The sequence below is a fragment of the Oppia nitens genome, unplaced genomic scaffold, assembly GCF_028296485.1.
Source record: "Oppia nitens isolate AA-2021 unplaced genomic scaffold, nextdenovo-longstitch-racon4-pilon3 scaffold11_pilon_pilon_pilon, whole genome shotgun sequence".
Lineage (NCBI taxonomy): Eukaryota > Metazoa > Arthropoda > Arachnida > Sarcoptiformes > Oppiidae > Oppia > Oppia nitens.
Genome location: NW_026533190.1, coordinates 340001 through 353562, shown reverse-complemented (window position 1 = coordinate 353562; position 13562 = coordinate 340001). Strand labels below are relative to the sequence as shown.

Sequence of the window (13562 nt, the reverse complement as noted above, 5' to 3'; positions counted from 1 at the left end):
ATTATCAACAACAACATAGCGACCGGAATATATTATATCCACAAAAAAAAATAAAAATAAATGTTTTTATCATATTTTTTTGCAAACAAACAAACATTTTTTTTGCCACAAAAAAACAACAACAACATTAACTAATGATATTATTATTATTATATTTATCGGAAATACTAACCAAACAAATAAACATAACAACAAACAAAATATTTATTTATTTTTTTTTAAAATAAAGTATAGATGACTACTATGTGTGTGAAAATGGACATTAGTTTTAGTTTTTTAGTTATTTTTTTTGTTTGTTTTTTAAGTTTGTTTTTATTTCTAATGAAATTTTTTCCCCAAACATTGAGATTGAAAATAATCTCAAATATATACAGTATATATTAAATATATTTTATATATATATATATATATATTTATATATAGTATAATGTGCTATCATATTATAGCATTAAATTTTATGACACATATTTATAAAATACAGTTTATATAAGATATTTGTTTGTTTTTATATACGTTTTAAATAATCATTTTATTGTTATATATATATATATATATATATATACACAGTATATATATTTGATGCATGAAAACGACAACAATAGTAAACGTTTAAACATATTATGTAAATATAATATAAGATACAATATATATATATAATATATTGTTTTGTAGTAACAATTTAAAATTTGTCTCTTAAGTATATACAATATATACTGTATATATTATTATATATAAAGTTTATAATTTAAATATAACAATAAAATGAGAAAATCTTATTTAAAAAAGTCTTATATTTATATATATATTTAGGAGATTAGAGTAAATATAAGTAAATAATATTTCATCAGAAAATATTTTTCACTGTTTATATTATTATTATTATTATTACTATTAGTATTATTAGGAAAATAAATTAACTGTAAATGAAATATTCTTTAGAGAGAAATAAAATGCAATTAATTATATTTAGTATTATTATTATTATTATTAACATATTAGTAGTATTTAACATAAAACTTATTCAAACAAATTTTTTAAATATATAAGAAATTATTTGATTAATTTTTAAGGAAATACTATTAGTATTTTATATATTATTTATATATATATTTTTATAAATTAATTATTTAATATCCAGATGTTTATATATATTTTTTAAATATGTTTTTCCGATATTTATATTTATTATTGGTATATATATATATATATATATATATATATATATATATATATATATATTGTATATATCTTTATATAGTAAATGAGTGTCCAATTTGATATATATATATATATATATATATATATATATATTGTATTACTATTACTACTACTAATAGTAGTAGTAATAGTAGTAGTATTAGTCAACTCTATCGTTACACAGTTCAGTAAACTCCAGTTCCCTTTACTTACATATATATACAGTATATATATATATATATATATATATATATATAGAGAGAGAGAGAGAGAGAGAGAGAGAGAGAGAGAAAGAGAGAAACTATGAGAGAGGGAACGTAGCACAAAGAAAACTAGACGTAATTTATGTAAATAAAAAATTAATTTTTTAAATATAGTCCCCTCCTAATTCGATGCATAGCTCCATTCGGGATCTCCACATCTCGAAAGCTTTTTTATAGCGATCTTCAGAAATGGAGTGAAAATACTCCATCACCGCGCAGTCCAACTCTTCCTCTGTCTTAAATGCTTGTCCGCGAAGAAAATGCTTCAGACCACTAAACAACCAAAAGTCACACATTGCAAGGTCGGGAGAATATGGCGGGTGCGGTACAGTCTTGATATTATTTTTGGCCAAAAACTCTTGTGTCAGTTTTGCGGTATGAACTCTGCTGTTGTCGTGGTGCAGCAGCATTCCTTTTTTAGCAGATCCCTCAATGACTTTAGGAAGACATTGTGTGGTGTACCACAAAGCCGTGGCTGTCTTCTGTCCGCATAATTTTACCGCGGCCACCAAACCCGCCGTATTGAAAAATACGGCGTACATAACTTTTCCAATTGTTTTATCACGCTTGACAATATCGGGCGGTACCTCATCTTCAAACACAAATATCTTTGCTTCACGTGACAATTTTGGCTCATAATAGTGAACATATGTTTCATCACCTGTAGTGATCTTATCAATTAAAACATGTCCCTTATTCTTCCACATCTTTAGATTTTCTCGGCAGATGTTCACACGTTGTTGTTTTTGTTCATCCGATAGAAAGTGAGGAACAAACCGACATATATCAAATCAGTGCATATTTTTTGAAGTGTTGTGCGATGAATGCCTGACTTTTCCTCTAACTCACGGTATGTGATCCATGGATCTGCTCTTATTATCTTTTCGACAGCGGCCGCATTTTCAGGGGTCGATACAGTAACTTCCGGACCTTTTCTTTCGCCATCTTTGAGTGACTGTACACCGAGTTTGAAATGTCGGATATTTGGTGATTGTACTGTAAGCATATTATATCCATCATCCGACGATGAGAGAGAGAGAGAGAGAGAGATAATTAGATGAAAATCACAGGTTAAGGGTTTGATATGTAAACAATCAAAAGCACGTGTCAACCAATTTTTTATAATATACCGTTTAGGTGGCGCTATCTTCCCAAAAGACAAGCTGTATGTTTATGTTTATTTCACTTATATTAAACATACACACATATTAAAAAAACACCCGGTTCAATTTTGTCTATAATATCGTTTAAATGTCAAATCATTACTTGGAATAGCGTGGCTTCTCATAATATATATATCTCCCTGTGCTGTCCATTATATATATATATATATATATATATATATATATATATATATATATATATATATACAGTATATTTATTTATTTATTACTAACTCATGTTTTTGACACTAAATTATGCACTAATTGTTAGGCAAAAAAAACTAATAATAAATTGAATAATAATTTTTGCAGGCAATAGATGGGTTAAAATGGGCTAAATTATAGATAGTATAAATAGATAAATAAATAAATTATATATATATATATATATTAAATATGTATGTGTTTTACTTATTTATAAATGGCTATTATATATATATATATATATATATATTTACAATTAATTAAATAAACATATTTTTTTGTATAATTAGTTTTATGGAAATTTAAAATAATATATTTAAAATAATAAACTATAAAAAAATATTTATCATATATTTACTGCTAAATATATCAATTTATTTTAGTATAAACATTTGATGCACATATGGTTACAATTTATATTATATGTAAATATACTGTATATATATATACAGTATATATTTATATATATATAAAGTTATATAACCTTGTTTATTTTTTTTGAAAATTTATTATATTATAAATCTATAATTTTTGATGTTGTTGTGACTATTTTTATTGTGACAATTATTTTTTATAAATTGTTTTCTGCTAAATTATTACAACAACAAAAATGCAATCATAATTATTGTTGAAAAAAACGTCAAAACGAAAAAAAGTTTTTAAAATAATGTTTTCAAATATATATAGCGAGTATTATGAGTACTCAACCCAACCCTACACACAGATACATATACACACACACTTATACTAGTATATACATACAAAACTTTACATACATACACACATACATACAATCATATACATTGAGCTATTGATAAAAATAAAATATGTTTTGTGTTGATGTCATGAAGGACTGACTGTTTATTTTGTATAATAGCATTGAATAATTCATTTCCTCTTAAAATTAGTCAATAAGAGAGAGAAAGAGAGTGAGCATCCCTTTCCTTAACCCCTACACCTAAATACACATTCACTTAAAGTCATATAACTTACAGTGTTTTCCACTCTCAGTACTAATCCCTATATTGAATGCCATATATACTGTGTATATATAATATAAACTAATTGTTATTTTAATTGTATGTTATTTTTTCTATCTCTCTCTCTCTCTCTCTCTCTCTCTCTATATATATATATATATATATATATATATATATATATATATATATATATATATATATATATGTTTGCTATTTTCAATGCAAACCAGATGTTGATGTAGTAGTTGTTATTGTTGTTGTTTTTAGGGCCGGGAATAGAGGAATATTCTGTATATACAGTAATATATATAAATATACACAAAAATACAATAATTATATAAGTTATCTAAACTAATAAAATTATATATACAGTAATAATTTAATTAAAATAAAAATTATTATACAAATATACTACAGTATACGGTATATATAAATATTGCAAATATGTTATTATAAATTATGTTATATTACTATATATTAATAATATATATATAATTTTTTTGACTAATTTTAAAATTATCATTTAAATTCAATTAGCATTAAATATGATATTAATTTATAATCAATATTAACATAAATTATTAAAATAGTTTAGTAGTTATTAGTATCAAATAAAACACATGCTTGACTTGAACATCATATATACAATAATTGTGTAATTAATTAATTTTTATTTATTATTATTAGTATTATTTGAACATTTCATAGATAGCTAACACATACACACACACACACACACACACACACACACACACATACAATATCTATATATTATATAATAAAATCTAATAATAATATAATAAAAGCTTTAATTTTGTTTTGTTTTTTTCATCACTTGTTAAGAATGTGTCACTCAAATGGTATGGTATGTGAAAACATAGAGAGAGAGAGAGAGAGAGAGAGAGAGAGAGAGAGAGAGAGAGAGAGAGAGAGAGAGAGAGAGAGAGAGAGTACGGGATATAAGCAATAGTTTTATATATTATATATCATATAAATATATATTACTTATATATTATATATTGTATAAAACATGTCAAACAATATATGGCTAGACATTGTATGACAGCACCAGTTATTATGAGCTGTGAGTGTCTGTCTGTCTATATATATGTGTTGTTGTGATTGAAATAATTGTTAACTCAATTGTTATTTAATATTATAGATATGATATTATATAACATTTTCTCTCTCTCTTTCTCTCTCTCTTTCTCTCTCTCTCTTTCTCTCTATGTTTCATACAATTCAACACTTGTATAATAATAATAATAATAATACTGTATGTCATACAAAACAATAGCCTAACATAACATACACATTAGATAACAGGGTATTAATAATAATAATAATAACAAAAAAAAACTAAATATAAAATATAGTGATATAAATACAGTATATATATATATCTTAAATGTAACTGAAAAATAACAGCACAAAAAAAATGTATTATTTATAGAGATTTATATATATATATATGTTATATAATAATTTTTTTTTGTATTTATAAATAGCATTATTGTTTAGTTTTACTGATGTATAGTATTGTCAACACTTAGCAATTAAAATAGTGAGAGAGAGAGAGAGAGAGAGAGAGAGAGAGAGAGAGAGAGAGAGAGAGAGATCAACAACAATGATATTATACTGTATTATAAAATACATGAAATATAATTATCATTATTATTGTGATAAGTGTCACACAAATCATTAGACAACAACCCTTGAAAATAACAACTCATTTGCATTGTGTGTATGAATTGTTTCGCTCAAAAAAAAAGATGTTTAAAAATAGTCGCTTTTGTTTTCATTAGAAAAAATATTATTATTTTTTTTCTTCAATGTTTAAGATATTATCAGATGTTGTTTTAGTACTGTATATAAAAAATAATTTTTTTGTTAATTACAATTTTTTGTTGTATTATTTGTAATTTTTTTTTATTTATTTAAATATTATTTATTTATTAAAATTTAATGTTATAATTATAAAAGTTAAATAAAAGTTATATAATAAGCTATTTAAAAAAAAAAATTATTTTACCAATTGATTAATTATTTAGATTAATTATTTTACTATTTAAAAGATTTTATATTTAAAAAACAATTAAAAAAAATTTTTTTAAATCAATTTTTTAAGTATCATAATTAGTATTTTATTTTAAATGTTTTTCATTGCATACATATATTAGATGATAAAAACAATTTTAAGAAATATTGTATTCAACTGTATTTACTAAAATTAAATTATTTAATATAAATTATATAATTATTAATATATTTTTATTAAATTTTTTAATTTGCAATCTAAAAATTTTGAACAATTATTTTCAATGAGATATTATAATTATTTAAATTTATAAACTATTGATTACATTCCTCTCTCTCTCTCTCTCTCTCTCTCTCTCTCTCTCTCTCTCTCTCTCTCTTTCTCTAAAACACTCTTTGAAAATGAGATTATAATGCGATAGCAATGAGACGTTACTAATATTTTTAACAAAATAATAATTATTATTTTTTAAAAAATAAAACTACACTATATTTTTAAAAGCATTAATTACTTAAATAATACCCACAAAAAAATAAAAGTAATTTTCTAATGAAAAATCATTTCATGTATACATTACTGTAATAGTTTGTAACTAATTTTTGATTAGTTGTTTCAATATATATATATATATATATTGAATATATAAGTTATTTTTTCCAGTATTAATGAGATATAATTATATTTGAATTTAATGTCATTAAAAAAAATCTAAATAAATATAAAATTTTTAAAAGCAATTGAAAATTAGTTTTAATATTATTTAGTTGATATTTTTTTTTAAAAAAAGTAAATTAAAAACATTTATTTTATAACATTTAGTTTAAGTGTATGTGTTTTTGATAGCATTGTCTTATATCGTATATATATATATATATATATATATATATATATATATATATATATATATATTATATAATTAATATTATTATACATTATAACAACAACAACATATCGATTAGTGATTAGTATAGCCATTAAAATTAAGTGTTCAATTAAATTGTAATCAATTATTTTCAATGATTATATAATGTATTTTATTTTTATTTAAAAAAAATTAAAAACCCAAATTAGTATCTTAAATTAATTTATTTTAAAACTATAAAAAAACTATATAGAAACTTATTACTTAGAAAACTTTATAATTAAATAAAATTATTGTCTATTACTTGAAGTAGTAGACTGTATATACGGTATATACTGTACTGTATGTGTATATATATGTGTAAACGTGTAAACGTATATATATATATATATATRTGTGTGTGCATGTATGTGTGTGTGTGTGTATGTGTGTGCATATGTGTGTGTATGTGTGTGTATATGTATTTATGTGTATGTATGTGTGTGTCAAACAATTATTATTATAACATATAAATTATATATATATATATATAAAGTAATAAAAAGTAGTGTAATTATATATAAATTTATATGACAGGTCACACACACACACATAGACATACTGTAACCCCTTTAACAATAATGTAGTTTTATTTTTTTTATGGTGACCCCTAGTGATAATATACACTCATATTTCTAGTATAGTAGTTGTAATATAATAATATCATATTATATATAGTATTATATAAACCTTTGTATATAAACACACACACATATTGTATTGGTATAGCTATTTTGAATTAAAGCAAAACTAATCCCATATTATTATTATTATTAGTTTTATTATTCAAGAGTATTATTATTATTATCATTAGTTTTTGTGAACCAATTTTTTTTCTTAGATTAAAACCATTGAATATATATATATATACAGTATATATATCTATACTTTCTCTTATACTACTGAGTAGTAATAGTAGACTATTATCTATCATCTAATCTCAAAGTTTATGAGCCTAACTATCCATTGATATATATACTGTATATATAGACATCACACTCACTCACCCACTCACCCACTTAATATATCCCAGTGTGAGTGTGTGTGTAAATGTATTATATTTTATGTATAGATATAATACTATTAATATACTGTATATATATATATATATATATATATATAGTAGTAGTAATAGTAGAGTATATAACCATCAGATTTGTTATATAATCATTACCTACTGACACAAAATATAAATCTGTAATTTTTTTTTGTAACACTAGGATTGCCAACAATTATCGTAATATATCTATCGATGAAAATATTATAGATTTTATTTTATTTTTAATTAAAAAAAATTAATATAAAAATTTGTATTAATAACACATTTTTTTGTATATTGATATATATAATGATAATTAAATTAATTAATTATTATAGATTACTAAACTATTTATTGATATTTATGTTTTCTATTCAATTAATACTAAAAAAAATTAAAAATATGTTTAATTTTTTTTATATATATATTTAAAAAAATAATTTCTTTTTTTTTTGTTGATTAGTAGTTGTTATTAATAATGTTTTTTTAATAGTTAAATACTCAACAAAAAAAAATCCATATTATAGATAAAAATTTATGGACAGTTGGCTACCATAGACTAGTAATACTAGTCTAGTATTTTAGTATTCAATTCAATCCTTATGTTTTGCAATTAAATATATTTTGTTTTAATACACAACAAAAAATCAATTATAATTATTAACATTATATGAGGCAAACAACAAACAATCAAATAATTTCAATCATTATTATTATTATATCCTAATATAAATATATATCTTTAGTTAAAATAATTAATACTTATATATTGTATTATATATATATATAATTATGTCATATATTTTGTATACAGAGATTTACTACAATTTATATATAATTAATTAATACAATCAATTGTATTATTATTATTATCTAAACTACTATTACTAATAATAGCATTAATACTACTTTATATTTAATACTTATATTAGGAATATTTATTTTTCTATATATATATATATATATATAAATGATTTAATTTTTAACATAAAAAATATAAATAAAATATTTGCTACTATTAATAAAATGATATTTATATTAAATATTAATATATAAATAAATAGTAAAGTTTTTGAATTTGTATACTTAAAATAGTTTATATAATTTTTTGAATATATAATATATATATATTTGATTCACATTTAATGTTTAATGTTTAAATTAGTAGTTTTTTAAAAGCAAAAAAATAAAATAAAAACTTAACATAAAATTTCAATTTTAAAAACTATACAAAAAAATTATTCAATTTTTGTTAGTTTCTATGTTTTTCTAAAAATAAAAATTATTTTTTACAAATAATATCAATAAAAATAAACATGATTTTGATTTGATTAAATAAATTTATATTAGTTGTTATTATTTATATGATATAATATGCAATTTAACTAAAAATTACTAATAATAATAGTAATCTAAATTTTTTATACCTAATATATATATATATATATATACTAATTTGTGTTTAAATTAGATACAAAATTTTATGTGAAAAAAACAATATTTTTATAATAAAATTGTTTGTATTTAATAAAGAAAATATGTATTGCTCTCTCTCTCTCTCTCTCTCTCTCTCTCTCTCTCTCTCTCTCTCTCTCTCTCTCTCTCTATCTCTCTCTCTATGAAAGATATATATATATATCAATATATAAACTGATGCTAAAAAATGTTGGTAAAAATTAGTGGGAATTAAGTTTCCCATACATATACATACTTATACTGTAGTCTAATATTATAATATAGACATCAATGAATGAAATAAAGAGAGAGAGAGAGAGAGAGAGAGAGAGAGAGAGAGAGAAAGAGAATAAGTTTTTTAATCATTAGTTAGACATACATGAGATTAAAGGCAAAAGTTTGCACTCAATTTTGTTTTATTTTTTTTCACTACATTTACTGTTTTTTGTTAATCTTATAGTATAATCAAAATAAGATATATATATATATATATATATATATATAAAACTGAAAAAATAGACAAACTTTGATTACTTTTCCATTTGTATATACATTTAAGCAGAAAAAAACATATATATATATATATAGATCTATAGAGTAAATAACATTAGTTTGTGTGTATTATTTGTATAGAAATTAGTTATAATTTATTTTATTTATTTATTTATTTTTTTTCTCTCTACTTATAGTCATCTCATTGGTATTTAATACTCAAGAAAATCCTTTAATTGTTTAAATGTTTTTATTTAATTTTTTTTACATTAATTTTTATTTCTCATGAATTTATTTATTTATTTTTTTAGTTTAGTTTATTTATAATGTTATCTCTCTCTCTCTCTCTTTCAACAACTAATTTGTTTTTAATAGTAATAATACAAAAAACAAATTAATTTTTTTTTGAAAAATTTATATTTACTTATAATTTTTAAAAACAATAAATAAATAAAAATTAAATATGATATTTACTTTATTAAAAATATTTTTGTTGTAATTAATAAATATAAGATTAATTATATTTATTTTTGTTATTGTTGTTAATAATAATAAATTTAAAACATTTATATATTTTATAGGATTTATTTTATATTGATATATATATTGAAAGATAATATATATATCAAACATTATTTAATAGTTTTATTTTATTAATTATTTTTAAAAAACCCAAAAAAATAATAATATATCATATTTTCTATATAACACACAAAATTGGTTTATTATATATACAGTATATATTTATTTTCCACTGAAAAATACACATTAAAACAATAGTTTAATTATATTTTTTTACTATTTTTTCTCCTCTAATGATTCAATTTGTTCAATGATATAAAATGTTTTAAATAGAGTCACTAAACAACAACAACAAAATAAATGTAATCTAATGTATGTTTTCAATGGGTAATCATAAAGTACTAGAATATACAGTATATATAAATATATATATATATAGTGTATATAAAAAAATGTTATCTCAAACAACAATCCACTTATATTTTTATACAATATATATGTGTTGTTATATTATAGTAAATATAATGAGTTGTACTCACTATTAGATTTGTTAGTGTGTTTGTGTTTGTGTGTGTGTGTATGTGTATATGTATGTGTATGTATGTGTGTATATGTATGTGTGTGAGTGTGTGTATATGTATGTGTGTGAATGTGTGTATATGTATGTGTGTGAATGTGTGTATATGTATGTGTGTGAATGTGTGTATATATGTGTGTGTATATATGTGTGTGAATGTGTTTATGTTTGTGAGTATGTATGTGTGTGTATGTATGTATGTGTGTGTATGTATGTATGTATGTGTGTGTGTGACTATAAGTTTGTAGTGCAAATTGTTAGGGCCATAAGCACATCATCATCATCTAAAAAGACAGTCCTAACTGATCAGTCTAATCATTATATTATTATTATTACATAACGTGTTGACCCATCAATATCCAGTCCCGTTCCCCTTATTTCCTGAAAACATTTTTTTTGTTGGTCGGTTGGTTGGTCTACATAAGCTCCATCATTGCTGTCCATTATCACACACAATGTGTATGTATGTGTTGGCACCACATAATAATAATAATAGCATTAACAATGAAAACCTATTGTGTATATATATATAATATTTATTGTTAAGTCAGATACACATAGCATTGTTACAACATTATCAGTGAGAGAGAGAGAGAGAGAGAGAGAGAGAGAGAGAGAGAGAGAGAGAGAGAGAGAGATTGACTTCTAGTAGTACTAGTAGTCCATCAGCTAATCCCTGTCCTCCAGAAAACAAAAAATCATAAATACATCCAATTTTGATGATGACATACACACACACACATACACACAATAACCATAAACGACAGCATCAATAAACAGATATATACCATATGTTGGACAGTCATTATTATATATGTATATATATATATATATATATATATGTATAGTATATACTGAGCACATGCTAGTAGTTTTTTTTTATTGAACCGACCATTGAATATATACAATATATTTTTTTACATACAGTATAGTAGTCGATATGTCTAAACACACACACAAATCAAATGTATGTTTTGCACAGTTATGTCATATAATTTTTTTTCGCTGTCCATTTGTGTGATGGTTCTGATGGTCTCTCTCTCTCTCTCTCTCTCTCTCTCTCTCTCTCTCTCTCTCTCTCTCTCTTATCATCATTTAATGCATACAATCAATAAAACACTGACTTAATGTTTGTATTATTTGTATTACTACTACTACTACTAGTAGTAGTAGTCAACTCGTAAATATAGCCAGAAGTTATTTGATTTATATATATATATATATTATTTATTTATTTATTTTATAGTACTATATATATATCGTCCACAAAAATAAATAGTATATATCATTAGTATATAACTTATATAAAATATATAATGTTTAGTATATCGAGTACAGTATAATATATCTATACTATACATATAAAAATTTAATTTTGTTGTACTGTATGTATCTATGATATACACAAATCAGTATAGTTGGTCCACCCCACCACCACTACCCCCCCCCCCGAAAAAACAAACAAACCAAAAATAAATATCATATAATATTTAAGATATTTGTTATATAGTCTATATTTTTATTATTATTATTATTATTATTACTCTACTCTACAAAAAATAAAATTAAATAAATAATACTAAATATATATATATTTACTATAAAATGATTAAAAATTAATTTCTATTATCCATCAGAGATTTTTTTGTTGTCTATAATATTAAAGGTATTATTAATGCCATTTAGATTATAGACTATATATATATATATATATATATATATATATATTATAWACTATACACTGTATATTTATATAAGACACACAAACATTATGGTCATTGAATATAATCCCAGAATATTCTTGATGTTAGTGAGTGAGTGAGTAATTTAGTTAATGTGTGTGTGTGAGTTAGTGAGTGAGTGAGTGAGTGAGTAAAATATTAATCTGTCAATTAATAATAATATCCAATAAAAAAAAGTTTTTTTTTAACATTTATTGCTATAACACACACACATAAAAGATACCGACTTTTTTAAACATAATGTTTGATCTAATAATTAATTTACGTGTAATTATAGTAAATATATATATATATTTAATACTTATAATAATAATAATACTAAGAAAAAAGTTTATATATTGTATATGTTATGAAATATATGGATACAAAAAAATAAAATTGCATTAAATATATTAATAGTATTAATATAATAATAGATAAATTAATTTTTTTTAATACATTTTTCATGAGTCAATAAACACTTGAAATATATATAATATTAGTAATAATAATGTAAATTACATATTATTAAAAAAAACTTATTAAATTGTTTTTCAAAATAGTTAATGATTTACAATAAAAATATGTTATAAATATTTGTAAAAATAAACGTTTTAACATTTAAATCTAATTAATATTTTTATATTATATTTTAACATTTATTTTCAACAAATTATTTTTATTTTAATCTATTGTTTATTTTAAAAAATAAATTAATATTTACACTATTAGGTATTGCTATAAATTATTTTAATTTATAAAAAAGTTTATAAATTATTTTTTATAAAAAACACAACAAAAAACTGATTATCTAACAAAACAATAGTAAACACATTGTGTATTAACATGTGTTCATATATATACAGTATATATATATTRTGTGTATATATATATATAGCTAAAAACCAATACTAATTATAACTTAACAATTATAGTTAATGAAAGTAAGAGAGAGAGAGAGAGAGAGAGAGAGAGAGAGAGAGAGAGAGAGMAAAAAAAAAGTCAATAAT

The 13562-nt window shown here is 21.3% G+C and overlaps 1 protein-coding gene across 1 annotated transcript; it reads right to left on the bottom strand.

Annotated features, from left to right (window-relative positions):
* Nucleotides 1-1564: 1564 nt before the first annotated feature.
* On the bottom strand, nucleotides 1565-2167 carry LOC128952934 (histone-lysine N-methyltransferase SETMAR-like). The gene has a single exon (XM_054298410.1). It carries the CDS (start codon nucleotides 2165-2167, stop codon nucleotides 1565-1567), a length of 603 nt encoding a protein of 200 aa, XP_054154385.1.
* Nucleotides 2168-13562: the final 11395 nt, after the last annotated feature.